General features: G+C 38.5%; 1 protein-coding gene across 1 annotated transcript; it reads left to right on the top strand.

Annotated features, from left to right (window-relative positions):
- The first annotated feature begins 1,916 nt into the window (after positions 1 to 1,916).
- On the top strand, positions 1,917 to 16,985 carry ASNS (asparagine synthetase (glutamine-hydrolyzing)). Its single transcript, XM_003782699.3, has 11 exons — positions 1,917 to 2,253; positions 7,132 to 7,369; positions 10,185 to 10,370; positions 10,627 to 10,728; positions 11,053 to 11,180; positions 12,116 to 12,242; positions 13,523 to 13,629; positions 14,166 to 14,266; positions 15,723 to 15,804; positions 15,894 to 16,049; positions 16,644 to 16,985. The coding sequence occupies exons 1-11, from the start codon at positions 2,005 to 2,007 to the stop codon at positions 16,851 to 16,853; spliced, it is 1,686 nt and encodes a 561-aa protein (XP_003782747.1). The 5' UTR covers positions 1,917 to 2,004; the 3' UTR covers positions 16,854 to 16,985.
- The last annotated feature ends 1,736 nt before the right edge of the window (positions 16,986 to 18,721 follow it).

Below are 18,721 nucleotides of genomic sequence, written 5' to 3'. Positions count from 1 at the left end.
CTTTCCTAAGCCATTTTAACATACATGCATATTATTGTTAGGCAGTCAAAGATAGATGGCTTATAAGTAGTCACTTCTTCTAAATCTAAGTGACATGATCTCAGTCCAATTTGATAACTGCTAACCACATATAACAGTTGAGCACTTGAAATACTGGCTAGTCTGAATTAAGATGCCCTTTGAATGTAAAATACAATAGATTTTGACAATTGAATAGGAAAAGCAATGTAAACTATCTTTTGAGTAATTTTTCATATTAGTTATATGTTGATACTATTTTAGGCATACAGTGTTAACTAAAATATACTTAAAGTTAGTGACAACTTTTTATTTTTTTAATGAGATTACCAATATATTTAAAGTTACATATGTGGCTCATGTTGGACAGCACTGCTCTAGAAGTTTATGAGGAAATAGGAACATTACTGGGCATAGGCAGCAGCACTAGGAAAAAGCATGACAAATAAGACCTTTGCCTTTTTTAAAGACTGATTCCAATAAAAATAATAGGTTATAGTTTTAATTTGCTTTTTCCTGCTGGAAAAATAAATGCGCTTCACACTTGTCCTTTTCTCTGCAGTGTAGTGGTTAGTGTGTGTTTTTGTATAGCAGGCTTGATGCTGGGATTTGCTAAGGTAGTCTTAAGAAGGCTTAGGTAAATGACTCCCTGATGATCACACTTGATGAGTTAGCACTTTCCTAACCCATTTTACAACTTCATTTTTAAATTAGCTTGATGTCATTTTTCATTACATTGTTGGTGTTTTTAAAGACCAAGCAAAGTTTTCGTTCATTTAGATGTAAATGAAATATCCTCAAAACGTTGCTCAAGGGGATGGATGTAACTTGAACATATATTATTTCTTTTGAGTGTTTGTCCTAAATAATCTGTACATTTGCTGCACATTTGAATTAAAAAAAAATAACAAAATAGTTATTTTCCAAGTTACAGATACTTTGATAAAATAGCTGTTTTGAACTCGGAGCAGCCACACAGCCCTTTATTTCACAGTTGAGAATTTGAAATTGGAAAGTAATTAACAAATGTAGGCTTATTTTTATTTACTTCCTAAGCCTAATTGTTTTTCTAGGATGTTGTGGTATATGTCTCACCTACTTTGTTTTCTTATTGACTAACACAGCTTTGAGACAGAAATATTTGAGAACATTTTGTCATTTAGGACTTTTTTTTTTCTGCAGTTTTTTGGCCAGGGCTGGGCTTGAACCTGCCACCCGGTATATGGGACTGGCACCCTACTCCTTGAGTCACAGGTGCCACCCAGGACTTTTTTTTGAGACTGAGCGTCACTTGGTCACTCTTGGTAGAGTACCCTGGCATCATAGCTCACAGCAACCTCAAACTCTTGGGCTCAAGTGATCCTCTTGCTTCAGCCTCCCAAGTAGCTGGGACTATAGGTGCCAGCCACAATGCCCAGCTATTTTTAGAGATGGGTCTTAGCCTTGCTCAGGCAGATCTGGAAATCCTGAGCTCAGGCAATCCACCTGTCAGCCTCCCAGAGTGCTAGGATTACAGGCATGAGCCATTGCACACTGCCTTTTTTTTTAAAAAAACACAAAATCTCTGTCAGCTGGGCTAGAGTATAGTGGCATCATTGTAGCTCACGGCAACTTCAAACTCCTGGCATCAAGTGATCCTTTTGCCTTAGCCTCCTGAGTAGCTGGGACTACAGTCGTACACCATCACACCCAGCTAATTTTTCTGTTTTTATTAGAGTTAGGAACTCACTCTTTCTTAGGCTGGACTTGAACTCAAGCATTCCTCCCACCTTGGCCTCCCAGAGTGCTAGTGCATTACATCACTTTCTACTCCTGTGTGCCTGCCAATCTAATGGAAAATCACTATAGATAAGATTGCTTATTTTTCAACCTTTGAAGTGGTTTATGCAAGTTTCTGAAATCAACATTTGATGCAAACTTAGATTGGATATTGAGTATTTGAATGTTCTGTTTTTCTCTCTGCAGAGCTTATAGCTGCATTGCACCATGTGTGGTATTTGGGCCCTCTTTGGCTGTGATGACTGCCTTTCTGTTCAGTGTCTGAGTGCTATGAAGATTGCACACAGGGGTCCAGATGCGTTTCGTTTTGAAAATGTCAATGGGTATACCAACTGTTGCTTTGGATTTCACCGGTTGGCGGTGGTTGATCAGCTGTTTGGAATGCAGCCAATTCGAGTGAAGAAATATCCTTATTTATGGCTCTGTTACAATGGGGAAATCTATAACCACAAAAAGGTGAGCAAGGTAAAACTAGAAGATGTGATTGAGCTTCAGAGCTTGTTGGTTATGAACATATTATATATTTTACATAAGGCTTTTTATTTTTAGAGCACTTTCCATGTTCATCATCTTGTTTGCTTTAGTAATAGTAAACAAGTATTAGTAATACTAACTACTAACAAGTAATAGTAATAGATAGACAGGGCATCATCAATGCACAAAGAGGTGAGTGAAGTGAAGTGGCCAACCAAAAAAAAAGTGATAAAAATGGGGATTATAATTCAGATTTTTTTTGACTCTTAGAATGTTTTCTCTCCCTCTTTGATGAATTTAAATATTAGAGCCTGTGGTAGTGCTAGGGGAATAAAAAGTCTGCACTCAGGCCGGGGGTGGTGGCTCCCATCTGTTATCTCGGCACTCTGGGAGCCAGTGTGGGTGGATTGCTTGAGCTAGGAGTTTGAGATCAGCCTGAGCAAGAGTGAGACCTGAAAATAGAAACAACTAGATGGGTGTCGTGGTGCATGCTTATAGTCCCAGCAACTCAGGAGGCTGAGGCAAGACACGAAGATTGTTTGAGCCCAAGAGTTTGAGGTTGCTGTGAGCTATGATGCCATGGCACTCTACCCAGGACATGGCATCTGTACTTTAAATTCTATTAGGGAACAGACAGAAAATCATTGTACATATAAATGGTGTTCTGAGAGAAGTAATATGGATCAGGTGAATGTGAGAGATGCACTCTCAGGAATGGCGGTCAGAGGAGGCCTCTTGAGTAAGTGACATTTGCACTGAGAGGTAATGGATAAGGATCAACTAGCAAGGCTGGGAAGAGCATTTCATGTGGGGGGAGTAGCATGCATGGAAACCCAGAGGTGGAAATTAGCCTCCGGGATTGTAAGTGAAAGGGGCAGGTGGGCAAGGTGGTGGCTGGGAAGGCAGCTGAGACCAGATCAAGCAATACTAGCCTTGGGGAGGAGGTGGAATACCATTCTAAGAGTGGCAACCCTTGAGGATTTTAAGGCAGGGGTAGAATTTAATAGTTGGGAGGTGCTCACATTTAACAGCTTTTGTATATAGCCAGTCCCCAGGTTACAGACTAGGTTCTATAGGTTTGTTCTTAATGTGAATTTGTATGTAAGTGGGAGAAGGTATATTTACTTAGTATGTATAATAGCTTCTGTTTGTAAGTCAGATATTTGTAACTCAGAGACTGCCTGTAATGCTGCCACTGAGATTGTTGTCGTTACATGCTTAATCAGAGATAAAGGGGTAGAAAACTGGCTGGATGCAAGAAGAATTAAGACCTTTAGCAACATTCAAATTGGAATAACTTTCTAATCTGGTGAAAACTTACTGTGAGGTTAAGAGTGGGTGAAGAGATAGAAATTCTGACCCTGGGAAGTTAAGAACCTTCTAATCCAGGCTAGTGTTCCATAAGAAACTTTTTGATCTACAATTTTCAAGTTATTTTTTGTCACCTTCCTTCCCAGATTACTGAAAAGAACAGAGCAGTGAGCACCTGCTCATAGATTGAATACATTCCTGCTCATAGATTGAATTCACTATTCATAGATTGAATAATGTTTTGCCATACTTTGGTTGAATCATTTGAGAGTGCGTTGCAGATAAATATGGAAGCATTTGTCTCCTAAGAATAGGGACACTCTTTTACATAACACCAATACCATAATTAAGGTTAAAAATCTATAATACCACCTAATAAACAGTTCATATTTAAATTTGAAGTGTTCCAAGGTTTTTTTTGGAGACAGTCTCGCTTTGTCTTCCTCATTAGAGTGCTGCGGAGTTAGCTCACAGCAACCTCAAACTCTTGGGCTTGAGTGATCTGCCTCAGCCTCATGAGTGGCTGAGACTACAGGCGCCCACCACAATACCAACTATTTTTAGAGATGGGGTCTTTCTCTGGCATAGGCTGGTCTCGAATTCTCGAGCTCAAGCATCCACCAGCCTTGGCCTCCCAGAGTACTACCAAGAGCATTTTTATAGCTGTTTCTCTTTTAATTGTTGCTTTGTTTTGAGCCAGATTTAAGCCCAAGGTTCAAGAATTTGGTTGTGATTTTTTTTGGTATCTTCTGAAATGTTTTTTTTGAGACAGAGTCTTACAATGTTGCCCTCAGTAGAGTGCCATGGCGTCACAGCTCACAGCAGCCGCAAACTCTTGGGCTTAAGCGATTCTCTTGCGTCAGTCTCCCAAGTATTTAGGATTATAGTCACCTGCCACAAACTTGGCTATTTTTGGTTGCAGTTATCATTGTTGTTTAGCTGGCCTGGACTCGGTGCGAACCTGCCAGCAGTGGTTACCTGCCGTAACCACTGTACTACAGGCGCCAAGCCTAAAACTTTTGAAATAGGTCTGCCATGCATTTTATAAAGTATTCTGCAATATAAACTCCAAAGGCCTTCCCCCCTTTTTTGACAAAAATAAATTTTTCCACTACTAGTAAAGAGGTGGGCTGGGAGCTAAGGGAGACCCAATGGGGGAGAGGAGGAAAGGGGTAATTGCTGGGGCCAGGACTTCCTTTCTGAATAAATCACCTATAAGGTTTAGGTCAAAGAGAAGTGGTTGGGGGGGCGGTGAGGTAGATTTGGGAAACTGTTGCTAGTAATTGAAGGCAGCCACAAACCATTTTTTGATAGTTCTGTGAGTGCTTAGAGATAAAAGCTTCCCAAATTATGGCGTGAGCTAGACTGAGAAGCGTATTTACAGGCCATACATACACCTACAGGTTCACTTTTTGAAATTTAAAAAACATGTTTTAAATGTTCAGACATGTGCAGGATTTCCGCCTGGTTTTGTTTATGTTAACCTCTTCTTTCTCTATTGTCAGCTACAAATGTGAGTATAAGTACAAAGGAAGAGGAACACATCACCCTTTTTTTGCCCTTACCATTTGCCAGGGATGCTGATAGAGCCAGCAAATTAGGGAGTAGGTGCATGTGGTTGGTGGCATTGACATTCTCTTTGCTGTTCCTTTGGGGCATGTAGACTGGTAAAGCTCCGCTGTCACCTTCCTGTTAGTGAGAGGTAACTTTAATGCCACTGCAGTGGTGAAGCACTGGGAGTTTTAGTCCACTGTGGGGGGGCCAGCAGCTTTGTTTTGGACTGTGTACCTGTCATTCTGATGGAATCATTCATTTTTCAGGGAATGGTGCCAAATAATGTCTGCCCTTTTGCTTTATATTTTGATAGGTGTGGTCTTTGAGGCTAAACCAGAGGAACCTTAGTCAATAGAATCTTCCCAAACCAAAGTTTACAGTTGCTGAAGACACATTTAGTGTCATAACAAGTAGGCAACCTGTTCCCTTAACTTCCATGTACAGGTTGTGCATTCTTAATCTGAAAATCTAAAATTTGAAAGGCTTCCAAATATGAAACTTTTTGAACACTGACCTAACACTGCAAGTTCACACCTGACCTCACGTGACAGGTTGCAGTCAAGATGCCTGTGTACAGTATATAGTTTATTCAGTGTCCACAAGGGGAAGAAACACCCTTTCAGCTCCCTTCCGCTGTAAAACATCTTTTCCATGTGTGTCCAGATTTCTCCACATAAGCACGCACAATGGGTTAAAAAATTGCACGGATGCAGGCTGGACCCATGGAGCTAAGACCTGTGTGCAGTACTCACTGTGTAATTTTTGCTTATCTCTGCTCTTGGTGTATAGATCAAAAGGCCTGCAGATAACTAATAAGAAAAAAGAGGAAGCATTAATGTTTATAGCACAGAAAGTCCAGGGGTTGGACAAACCAGACAGCAGTGTCAGGTATGGCTGACAGGGTGAAAATGCGTGACAGGCTTACTGAAAGGCTAGAGCAGCACGCATGTTTAAGAGAGGAAGAAATTGTGTCAGTTTATAAAATCAAAGAAAGGCTTCTAAGGCAAAAACCATTGTTAATGAAGCAGATGGCTCTGGAGGAAACATTTAAAAAGGCTGCCCAGCGGATTACCTCCTCATCCCTCTCGGACCCACTTCCTAGTTCCTCAGCTGCTTCTGATGTTTCTTCTTACCTAAAAAAATAAAATACAGTGTTTTCTAGCAACCTTTTAATGAAAGCACAGCATGGTAGGAGGAGGCCGCAAGCCTGCTGTTGTAAAAGCTGATGCAGGTGCTCTGGTGATGCTCCTGTGCTGCTTAGTTGCCCTGAACACATCACTTTCTCACTGTATTAATGGTATGGCATGGTTTTTACTTCTAAGTACTTATGTGTGAATGAGTGCAAGAAAGTGATTGCTCATCTGTAGCATTGGAGTGAGGAATGATGGCGATGCCAGTCACAGATTATTCACATGACATAGTGATACCTTTGCTTTCTGATGGTTCAGTGCACACAAAGTTTGTTTCATGCACAAAATTATTAAAAATATTGTATAAAATTACCTTTATCTTGTGTATATAGGGTGTATGTGTAACATGATTTTTGTGTTTAGAGTTGTCCCATCCCCATAGTAACTCATTATATGCATGTGGATATTCCAAAATCTAAAAAAAATACAAAGTCTGAAAGACTTCTGGAATATCTTAGCTAAGGAGTACTCAATCTGTTGATATGTAAATGTTTATATTATTAAAGTACATACATAGTATGTATTAATATGCATTTTCGTCCTTCCACACATCACTGATCTGATACATTGCCATTGTATTCTATTTATCAGAATGTAACTCAGATTTTCCTGGGTTCAGCTTTATTTTGTATGAAATTTGCAGAATTATGAGTTGAAACAAGCTAATGTTTGATAATGCTATCATCATAAATTACCAAAGTACGTGAAATGATTGTGGAGCAGAGAGATGTTGAACGAACTTTGCAATAAAAAATCATTGGCAAATGCACAAGGATTCTAACATTTTTGTTTGCTGTTCCCCAAGATGCAACAACATTTTGAATTTGAATACCAGACCAAAGTGGATGGTGAGATAATCCTTCATCTTTATGACAAAGGAGGAATTGAGCAAACAGTCTGTATGTTGGATGGTGTGTTTGCATTTATTTTACTGGATACTGCCAATAAGAAGATATTCCTTGGCAGAGACACCTATGGAGTCAGACCTTTGTTTAAAGCCATCACAGAAGATGGATTTTTGGCTGTGTGCTCAGAAGCTAAAGGTAATGGCTAGGATTTGCTATAGATTTTCATTGTTGTCCTGGTTTTGTTTTCTTCTAAATCATATTTGAAAATTCCTTGGGAGACAATCCAAACTTTACAAGTGACTAAGTCATGGGTTCTTATTTTTGTTTTTTTAAAAACAGAAGAGCTGTATTCTCCTTTTAATCACTTAAATTCTATAATCCTTGAAGTGTGAGTCTTTAAAACAGTCACTTATTTTTTCTTGTGCTGAAAGGCTCTGCATCTAGCTGGATCCTGTATGTATTTTTAAGTTTTCCTGTGTCATATTGTAATGGTGGCCTGGGCCCTGCAATTACTTCACTATGCTACCTTGCCACAGTTACAGCACAAGTAATTTATTAGCATTTAAAAAGGTTTTATTGATATATAATTTATATACCACATAACTCACCCATTTAATATATACAATAGAGTAGTTTTGGCAGCAAATCCTTGTGCATTTATTATTAATTTTTTGTTGCAAATTGGAATAGAATTGATAGTCAGAAATGAACTGTTGTATCTATAGTCACCTTGATTTTCAACAAGGGTGCCAGCACCATTCAGTGGGGAAAGAATTTCAAACACTCGTGCTAGGAAAACTTGATATAAATAATACATGTGTAAAAAATGAAGTTAGACCTTTGTACCATGTACAAAAATGAAATTAATGTATCAAAGACCTAGTGTAAGAGCTCAAACTGTCAAATCTTAGAAACAAACATAGGGGTAAATCTTCACGAACTTGAATTTGGCAAAGCTTTCTTAAATATGACACCCACAGCAACAACCAAAAAATGATAAATAGATATTTATCAAAATTGAACTTTTTGTACTTAAAAAGACGCCATCAGGAAAGTGAAAAGACAGTCTATAGAGTGGAAAGAATACTTGCAAGACCTACATAGCACTTTTGGATGATAAACTTTAGGAAGACATTTGTTTTTGATCTCTTAGCTGCACAGCAGTAAAATCCTAAAATCTGCCTCGCTGCCTCTTTTTGCCATTCTTTAAATCCTTTCTCACTTAGTTTTCAGATTGAATATTGGCTAAAGCAAGGATAATGAGATCAGTCAAAGGGTCCTTGGGACACTAGTCACAGTGTGGCTGCTAACAACCTGGTTTATTTTCAGACATTTTTAGTGCAATCAAATGGCAAAGAACAAATTATACAGTAGACCATCCACAGTTGACCACATACTTAAGTTGGTGAATTTTCATATGCTGGACACGTACCAAATGTTTTTATCAGTATGGTAGGGCTGGTTCCTTATGTTGACTTCTTCTGTGTGTTGGCCAGTTTGTTACAGCCAGAAGTTCTACTGTATATAACTCAACTGATCATGGCATACTTAAAATTAAAACCTTTTAATTATTCTCTATTCCCTACCTGAGATATGAATCCCTTTTCTGGTCTTTGAATTTAGTACTACACTTGGTTGACGGTCTAAATCATAATGAGTCTTCTGGGTAGACAGGCTGTTACTATTTACAAATCATTGATTTTTGTGTTAAAGATGATGGTGATGTCAGATGAGGTACTGTCTATGAAAACTTACTGAGAAAATTTGTATGGTTTTATTCACACAGTATATAATAACAATTAGTTAAAAGACAGATGTCTGACTTCTTAATGTCTGACTTTAAAGTATCTAAGAGTGGATCACTGTGCTTGTTTAAGGACTGAGAACCATGACTGTTTTCTTTAAAATACCTCAGTGATGGGTGGTGCCTGTGCCTCAAAGGAGAAGGGCACTGGCCCCGTATGCCAGAGGTGGCAGGTTCAAACCCAGCCCCAGCCAAAAACTGCAAAAAAAAAAAAAAAAAGTGAAAAAAAAATACCTCAGTGATAGCAAAGAAATGATTGTCAGGTTATCATAAAATTAAGATTCAGTTTCATCTTTTTGCTTCATAGATGTGTCTTTTCTTTTTATATGTCATTAAATATGAAACATCTGATTTTGAATCAAAAGTTTAGTTTATTATGCCTCAAATAAGAAGCAGTACAATTAATCCAAGTATGCAGTTTGCATACTATCGACACAGTTTCGCCATCTTACCGGTAGCTTGTTTATGCCTGCAGCAAAGAAACCTCAAGAGTGACTGGTGGTATAATCACTAAAGGCATTTTCCACAGCTTGTTGAGAATTGAGTTTCCATAGCTTGTTACCAGGACTGATATCCACTGCAGCCTCGTGACCTGGTCAACCAAGTACAGCACATATCTACTACTTTTTGTGGAAACTCAAAAAATAACACCAATTTTTTACTTTTCCATGATTTCACAAAGATTGTTCTAAAAAAAAATGGAAAGATAATCACAAGTCACAATGTGTTTTTAAAACAATGATGATGTACCTTCACAATAAAAAAAAAGGGTCAACATTGAAAAAAAAAACAGGAAGTGTCAAAGTGAATTGTCAGAGATACCAATTGTCAAACTTAGTAGTTAAGGAACTCAGAAATTTCTTACTTAACACCCTAAACATTTGTTTGCTTTATTATATAAAATAGATTTTCTTGATTAGAAATTCTAGCACGGGAGAAGAAATTGAATACTGGAGATTTTCTATTACTTTGAATTACTAAAAATCAGTGTAATCTTGCTGTTTGTCTCTGTGGGGCTTCTACTCCTATATGTAGAAGGTAAGGCTTTTGGGAAGACCTAATTTTTTCTCTATTTTGATTATATGATAGGCATGTATTTGTATTTAAAAGGGAAAACAAATGAGAATGCAGAGGGTATTAACGAATCGTGCAAATTATTGTGAAGTATTACCTAATTTGAATAAAGGTATCTTTCTGAGTTCATAGGTCTTGTATCGTTGAAGCACTCCATGGCTCCTTTTTTAAAAGTGGAGCCTTTTCTTCCGGGACACTATGAAGTTTTGGATTTAAAGCCAAATGGCAAAGTTGCATCAGTGGAAATGGTTAAATTTCATCACTGTAGGGACGAACCTCTGCATGCCCTTTATGACAATGTGGAGAAGCTCTTCCCAGGTAACTAGCACCCTCCCACCTAATTCTTCTATCCCTCTCCCCCAGAGGAAGAAAGTTATACTCTCACACCATTTGCATGGTTTTGGTTTTAAGACCTGTTTCCCACTTCCTTTTAGAGTTAGCCCGTTAAGATTTGGGAGACTTCTCTGTTGAGCAAATGGTGTCCTGATAGGCATTGATGAATGTGTATTTCATTTAAATGACTAAGTCAGCCCAGGCTTCTCAGAGCTGTTTCCTTGACTTTCTGTGTTTATAGGTTTTGAGATAGAAACTGTGAAGAGCAACCTCCGGATCCTTTTCAACAACGCTATTAAGAAGCGTTTAATGACAGACAGAAGGATTGGCTGCCTTTTGTCAGGTATAGTCAATTAAAAATCTTAGTTATATTTAGTGTGAAATGATTTGTATTCATCGTAATACTGTAACTTAAAATTGTGCTATTACTAGTAAATATTCTTTAGAATTCTGTGTAGTGAATTTTAACCAATTCAAATACCACTACCATTATCACAGATTATATGTTATATTTTTCTCTTATCACACTTGATTTCAGGTTACAAAACTTGGGGATTTTAAATGATAAAACTGTGATCATGGTGTTTGACAGGAATATATAAGATATCATATCTTCCCTTGTCTTACACAAGGCACAAAACCAGTATACTTGCCTGCTTGCATTTAGGGGGCTTGGACTCCAGCTTGGTGGCTGCCACTCTGGTGAAGCAGCTAAAAGAGACCCAAGTACAGTACACTCTCCAGACCTTTGCAATTGGCATGGAAGACAGCCCTGATTTACTGGCAGCTAGAAAGGTAAGGTGCTGTCTCTGCCCGTTCTGTGGTATGTAGTTAGAATGAACTTGTTATCATAATGCAAACTGAGTCAATAACTGATGATTCTCCCTCTGCTGCTGTATTGACTCAGGTAATTGCTTTAAATTAAATGTATTAGAATGGAACAATGTGCCTGTTGACTATCCACTGTGTTGTGCACCATGCTCTAGTTACTTTATAATATCTTTTATGACCTATGCAGTCCTCACAAAGCCTTTATGGTAATAATTTTTACTTTCCAAAGTAAAGGCGTAGTGTGGAACTTACAACTGCAGCCTGCCTTCAGGTTTCAGATCTTAGCCCTAGCAGGTGAATCTTCATTTATGTAATGGGAGTGGTGCTGATAGTTTGGGATCGTTTTCTATGGGATAGTTTTCAGGGGCAATGAGATTAGTCATATAAAGTAGGGTAGAACTGAGCATGCAATAAATACTTAGTGTCTGTTAGATGTTGTCCAGTGCAATGTGATCAATGCTGAGAGAATCCAAATAACCAAAGGGAGCGGAATGAGGGGTGGGGCCATTCTATATAAGAATAATACCCTGGGTATAAATGAGGCATTTCAGAAGGGCCAAAAGGAGACAATTTCAGAGTTGAGATTGTGTTGGGCTGGAGGTAGATGAAGTAGTTGGGGTAAAACAGGTGCTGATTGGGAGAATGGCTGAAGCCTTGGGATGGGGGTAGCAGATGGGAAATTCAGGTTGAGTCGAGGACAGAGAGACAGGGGCAGACAAGGGAACCTAGCTGGGTGGGGCTTGTAGGTATTGGCCCATAAAATCATTCCCTCTTTTTTGCCTTGTTAATTTTCTCTGTTAATTTGTAAGGCTTTTTTGAACTCTGTCCGACTTTATTTTCTCCTTTTCAAAGGTAGTTCTTTCCTTTAACAAGTATGTGGGATTTCTTTATCCAATCAGGTGGCAAATCATATTGGAAGTGAACATCACGAAGTCCTCTTTAACTCTGAGGAAGGCATTCAGGCTCTGGATGAAGTCATATTCTCCCTGGAAACTTATGACATTACAACAGTTCGTGCTTCAGTAGGTAGGTATTTTATGATAATGAAAAAGTTTCTTAATACTGAGAAATTTAAGGTTTGAAAAATATTGTTTCAAGCAATGGTTTAAAAACCATTATTCAAGAGAGAATGTCAGTTACATTCCTATGTTATTAATTATTTAAGACCATTTAAGAATCTCTTTGGATTGAAGAGAACAATAAATACACAGTTCAGCCTCCACATTTATGGTGTCATGACTTGTAGTTCCCTAAGGAGTGGATACATATTTTCTGCCCCTCCCCCACTTCTCTGTATAAAGTTTCTGGGGCTACCTATATTATCTAGGGCTATCTAAAGTCTGTATAAAATGGCAAAATAGGTCTACATGATAATCATTTTCAGTAAGGAGTACTCACTGTAGATGTATTTTGGCAAATATTTCATCATACAACTTATCGATTTGCAGCAATGCAAGTTTTGTCCTGTAGATGCATGCAGAGATTGGAAGCATACTCCAAATCAGACTGAGCCAATGTTGTTGAGCCTTTTACATGTTAGTAGCTTAGATATTTCTCTTTTAGGAGAACTACCTTGGAGGACAAAAGAAACTTAGTTATTACAATGATTTATGGCCCTCCAAAGCATCACAGTAAATAAGCACATAAACGAGATATCTGTGGTATTGAAATTCATGGGGTATGAGTGGGATAGGGAAAAAAAAAGGTCTAAAAAGGCTCACCCGGTGTGGTGATGATAGTTAGTAAGGAGGTTGAGAAGAAAGCCTGGCTTAGAGGGACGTGAAGTGGGAACCAAGTAGGCATGTTTTAATAACTTACGTCATATCCTCAGTTGTTTGTGAAATCTAGTAAGTGGGGAGTGGCAAAAGACAAAAGGGCCAAGAGAATTAAAACTAAACTACAAAAACCATCATCATCATCATCATTATTATTATTTCTGGTATTAATAATACCAGTATAAAAGGCCTGATTTTATGACACCTGGGTCATTATTCAGTTTAGTAAAGTTTTGAGATGGCGCTAAAAACACTAGAATTTTAAAATCTGTTCACACAATTATAGAGTGGTTCTGGGCTATTTTTTTGCAGCAGTATAACGTTTGGATTAAGTACATATAAATGGTTCATAAAGTCATTGTTTTAGAAACTACCACAGACTTGTTCAAGAAACTTCAGGTTTCTTCACCTGTTAGCCTTCATGTGAAGTCCAGTATAGTAGTGAAGTTTATAATTGATCCTGAAACCCAAATAAAAAGCATTTCTGGTGGAGCGTTATATTGACATTGACATTCATTTCTCTCATTTAAGGTATGTATCTAATTTCCAAGTACATTCGGAAGAACACAGACAGTGTGGTTGTCTTCTCTGGAGAGGGATCAGATGAACTTACGCAGGGTTACATATATTTTCACAAGGTAAGCCCTCGGAAGTGGAAGGCTATTTATGCTGTATTAAGAAAGAAATGAATTATTTGGCTGTTTTCTATCTTCTGCCCTTTCGGTATAAGAGTAACTTTTTTGAGTGTCTGGTGAGTTAATCTGAGGAAACGTGATGGTGTTTGCTTTGTATTTCTTTTGGGAAGAAAGAAGTCATAACAATGTCAGATAACTTTTATTCTTTAAAAGCCCTGAAGCATGAGAATCCCCTTTCTGCCATTTCTCAATCCCCCACCATTTCTCAATCCCCTACCATTTCTCAATCCCCTGTGGAATTAGGCCTTAGGCAGAGTGTTCATTTTGCTGTTCTGACCCTTTGGTGGGAGGGAGGGTGTTTTATAAAGGATTGCTTGCCTCTGTTTAGTCATTGACTCCCTTCCCTCCTCTTGGTTAGCTTTTTGCCTTATCCACATTTAGCATTAGAATATATGTAAATGCAAGAAATAAAAACTGTTTTTGTGCCCAAAGCAGAGCTGTTGGTATTTTAGAACTTTAGCTATTTGTTTGTACAACAGGCTCCTTCTCCTGAGAAAGCTGAGGAGGAGAGTGAGAGGCTTCTGAAGGAACTCTATCTGTTTGATGTTCTCCGTGCAGATCGCACTACTGCTGCCCACGGGTAACGTGATATTTTAAGAAGCAAGTACAAACAAAACAAAAACTCAACAAGGAGTAGCTCACTGGCCGATTTGTGTTTTCTTTTCAGTTGGCTTTATGTTACAAAGGTTTTTTATAGATAAAATGAAACTTGTCTCTTGGCACCAAAAGAATTAGGCTAAATTAAAAGTGTTATCTTGGTACTGTGGAGGGATCATCTATAGGTTGTTTTAGGTGGGATTTTCGTCTTTGAAGCATAATAACCAAAAACAAAAAAATAAAGTATACCCATCTTCTGTTCACATCTAAACAACCAAGAGGGAAGGCCATTCCAGCTATTTAAAAGAAGTAAAGATTATGAACTCCACATAACAAGTATTGAACACTTGCCATGCCCCTGTGGTACTGTAGGGACCATGAGGGGATAGGGCAGTGAAGATGCAAGAGGTTTGGTTAAGATGATAAGAAACCAGGTTTTTTTGGTATTACTTTCAGTTGGCTAAAGTTTTTATGTTTTAGCTGATCATGTTGGAGAATTGAAGACTTTTATTGTGCATGATAAACAACCTATGTTAAATGTTTTAGTTGCTTCTATTGAATCATACTAAGATTAGCAAATGATTTTATATAGGTTTGGGGAATGAACTGAATCTTGGTTATTATCCTAACCAGAGTCACTAGGAATCAGGGAACGGATGATATATGGCATTTGATGATCAAATATTGGTTTATATTGCATGTTGTATGTGAATTATTTATCAGTTAGGTAAAAAAAGATACTGAATTGTCATTACAGTTGTCTCACTAGAAAAACTTTGAGTCAGAAAGGTCCAGGCAAGCTACATTCTTAATGATTGGGTCACTCATGTTTCTTAACTTTTTCTGCTGTTTGGGATATGAATTCTACTGTTTTCTTTATTTTTTATTTTATTTTATTTTTAGACAGAGTCTCACTGGGTCACCCTGGGATTGAGTGCTGTGGCATCATAGCTCACAGCAACCTCTAACTCTTGGGCTCAAGTGATCCTCTTGTCTCAGCGTCCAGAGTAGCTGGGACTACATAGACATCCACCACAATGTCTGGTTAGTTTTTCCTATTTTTAGCAGAGATGGAGTCTTGCTCTTGCTCAGGCTGTTTTTAAACTCCTGAGCTCAGGCAGTCCATCTGCCTCAGCCTCCTAGAGTGCTACGATTACAGGCATGAGCCACTGTGCCTGGTCCTCTGCATTCTATGACTTTAGAAAGGAAGGCAAATAGTCTCAAACACTTCCACTTCTCATGATAGATAATACACAGATATGTTATATTGAATGAAGATTTTTATATTCATTCATTAGTGGAGAGCAGTCATTCGGAGGCTTGTAAACTTGACTTCATAATCTTATTATCACCCAGAATCTGGTTGCATTGCTTTAAAATCTATACTACAGGCACTAAACATCCATTCTGATTTAGATTTTCTTCTTCACTCCTTTAAGCCTTGAACTGAGAGTCCCATTTCTGGATCATCGTTTTTCTTCTTATTACTTGTCTCTGCCACCAGAAATGAGGATTCCAAAGGTAGGCAAATCAATTCAAGATAAAAACTGGCCATTGCTGTTAGTTTATATTTTTAACTCTTACTGATGTTCCTTTTATTTTCACATCAGAATGGGATAGAAAAACATCTCTTGAGAGAGACGTTTGAGGACTCCAATCTGATACCCAAAGAGATTCTCTGGCGACCAAAAGAAGCATTCAGTGATGGAATAACCTCAATTAAGAATTCCTGGTTCAAGATTTTACAGGAATATGTTGAACATCAGGTGGGATGTCTTGAAAATAACATTTTCAGGATGGGATAATTTGGATGCAGAGCTGTCCTTAGCTACTCATTTTGTATTTAGTTTGAATATTTTCTATCTGTAAGAGAGATTCACAGTTCCTGTGGCCCATCCTCTTCTATAAGAATTAAGTAGCATGAGGGATTATAAAGTAGTATCTGGAATTGAAAGAGAGAACACTAATCACCATTGACCTTCTTTTAACACATTTTTGGGTGTCTGCTGAGTATCACACAAAAAGAAGCACAAATGATAAAACATCAGAGCCACCAAGTATTAGAAATATGCATATAAATGTTTTTAAAGGTGACTCATGCCTATAATCTCAGCACTTTGGGAAGCCAAGGTGAGAGGGTCACTTGAGGCCAGGAGTTTGAGACCAGCGTAGTGAGTAAAAAATTACTGTAGCTACTTATGTTGTGGATATTTTAGCATTTTTTAAGCAATATGTTATTCAAAAGGTCTGGTACAACTTACAGCCATGCCTTAGCTTAAATTTTTTGGTTCACTTTATGAAACCAGATTAAATATAAGTATTTCCACACCATGTGAAAAACTGTTTTTGCTCTTTTACAGGTTGATGATACAATGATGGCAAATGCAGCTCAGAAATTTCCCTTTAATACTCCGAAAACCAAAGAAGGCTATTACTACCGTCAGATCTTTGAACGCCACTACCCAGGCCGGGCCAACTGGCTGACCCATTACTGGATGCCCAAGTGGATCACTGCCACGGACCCCTCTGCCCGCACGCTAATGCACTACAAGTCAGCTGCCAAGGCATAGACTCGCCGAGCTGTAGAGTAAAAGCAAATGTTTCTTCTTGTTCTCAAGGGTAGGGGACAGTGGTGGATACAGGGCAATAAGAACTCCCCAGGCTTACTTGGGTTTGGAAGAAATAAAACTATAAGATGTAAAACATTATTGCTATAGTCTTTTATATTTGTACAGTCCCTTCATTAGAGGTAAGTAGAAACGGAACAGCTTTGCAGTATCATGGTGAGGTTGGAGGGTGAGCTAGGAAAAGGGAAAGTTGATGTTTGCAGGAACTCGCAGCCCTCCTGGCAGAGCTGCTACAGAAGAACTTGGGTCTGGTGCCTACTTGGCCCCCATCCAGTCTTTGCCTCATCTTTGTGTGGTCCTCTCATGGCCTCCCTGTCTTGGCTCTGCCTATGTCCCTAAGAGCTGGCTAAACACACCCTGGAGACTTGAGTCCATGACAACTCTGTTTTGTAAGAAAAAAATTCACTTTTTCTTTTTTATGTTGAGCCAGTATTTCTATGGAGACTTATTATAGAGTAGGGTCATACTTTTTTTTTTTTATTAAAGGGCTGGAATAATTGCTTTATTTTTTTATAAAGCAAATACTTTAGCCTTTGCAGACCTCGGTTGGAGCTGTTCAGCTCTGCCATTATAGTGCAGAAGGAGTTAAATGGACAATATATAAATAAAAGGGCATGTTCTATTAAAATTTTATTTATAAAAATAGCCAGTAGGCTAGATGTGGTCCATGGGCTGTGGTTTGTTGATCCCTATTCTAGAGGAAGAACCTGAGCTAAGCATTTCTGGTAAAAGGAATTTTATAACTAGTTGAAAGAGAAAGTATAATAAGGACACAGTCAAAGAACAAGTAGATTTTCATTTGAATGTCATTGGTACTTTAGGGACATTTTGAAATACATTATAAAGGTGAATCTAACTTTTAGGGACTTTTGAAAAGGGAACTGCTGGAGTACAGGTATATACAAGAGTGCTGGATGGGCCAGGTGTGGTGGTCGCACTGTAACCCAGCTACTTAGGAGGCTGAAGTGAGAGAATTGTTGAGGCCAGGAGTTGGCCTGCAATGGCTGTGATGGTGCCATTGCACTCCAGCTTGGGTGACAAGAGTGAGACCGACCCTGTCTCTTAGAAAGTGATTATAAAGAATACTTGATGGGAAGACTGAGTAGGCAGGAATTTAGCTGGTAAGTGGGAAGAGGTGTATTTGAGCCTAGCTATAAGGCTTTCACCTCTAGTTTAAAAATGTCTCCAGGAAACTGAGAAAATGTCATTAATATTAGATAGCTTTTAATGATTATCTTGTTTGTAGGTACTTGAATTGCTTAAATTTAGCCTGATTTGATTTCAGACATATCTACTCTGGTAAAGCCTCAGCCAGTCAAGCTGATGGCATCAAGAATGCTTGTGGAGGGCTGGGCATGGTGGCTCATGCCTGTAATCCTAGCACTCTGGGAGGCCCAGGTGGGTGGATTGCCTGAGCTCACTGGTTTGAGACCAGCTTGAGCAAGAGTGAGACCCTGTCTCCAACGCTGGGTGTTGTGTGCGGGCATCTGTTGTCCCAGCTACTTGGGAGGGTGAGGCAAGAGAATCACTTGAGGGCAAGAGTTTAAGGTTGCTGTGAGTGACACCATAGTACTCAACCCCCAGGGCAACTGAGTGAGATTCTGTCTCTTAAAAAAGAAAAACAAAAAAACCAAAAAAAAAAAAAAAAAGCTTGCAGAACTTGGTTGGTAATGATTATACAATCAATGTACATAGCAAGGTTGGGGTGACATAAAATAACAAACTGTCAGTTTTCCAGGGTCTAGGGTTTGACTCTCAATTTTTAACTTTAATGACTAAGATCTGGGATATTTAGTTACTACCCAGAAGTT

This window comes from Otolemur garnettii, unplaced genomic scaffold (genome assembly GCF_000181295.1).
Source record: "Otolemur garnettii isolate 467f Iridium unplaced genomic scaffold, OtoGar3 scaffold00005, whole genome shotgun sequence".
Classification (NCBI taxonomy): domain Eukaryota; kingdom Metazoa; phylum Chordata; class Mammalia; order Primates; family Galagidae; genus Otolemur; species Otolemur garnettii.
The sequence above is the reverse complement of the archived record's forward strand: the minus strand, read 5'-3'. Positions and strand labels throughout refer to the sequence as shown.

Coding starts and splice junctions, on each gene's coding strand:
- ASNS (XM_003782699.3), top strand. CDS start 2,005: ATGTGTGGTATTTGGGCCCTCTTTGGCTGTGATGACTGCCTTTCTGTT. Junction 10,729..11,052: donor GATTGGCTGCCTTTTGTCAG/GTATAGTCAATT, acceptor GCTTGCATTTAG/GGGGCTTGGACTCCAGCTTG. Junction 14,267..15,722: donor CGCACTACTGCTGCCCACGG/GTAACGTGATAT, acceptor CACTCCTTTAAG/CCTTGAACTGAGAGTCCCAT.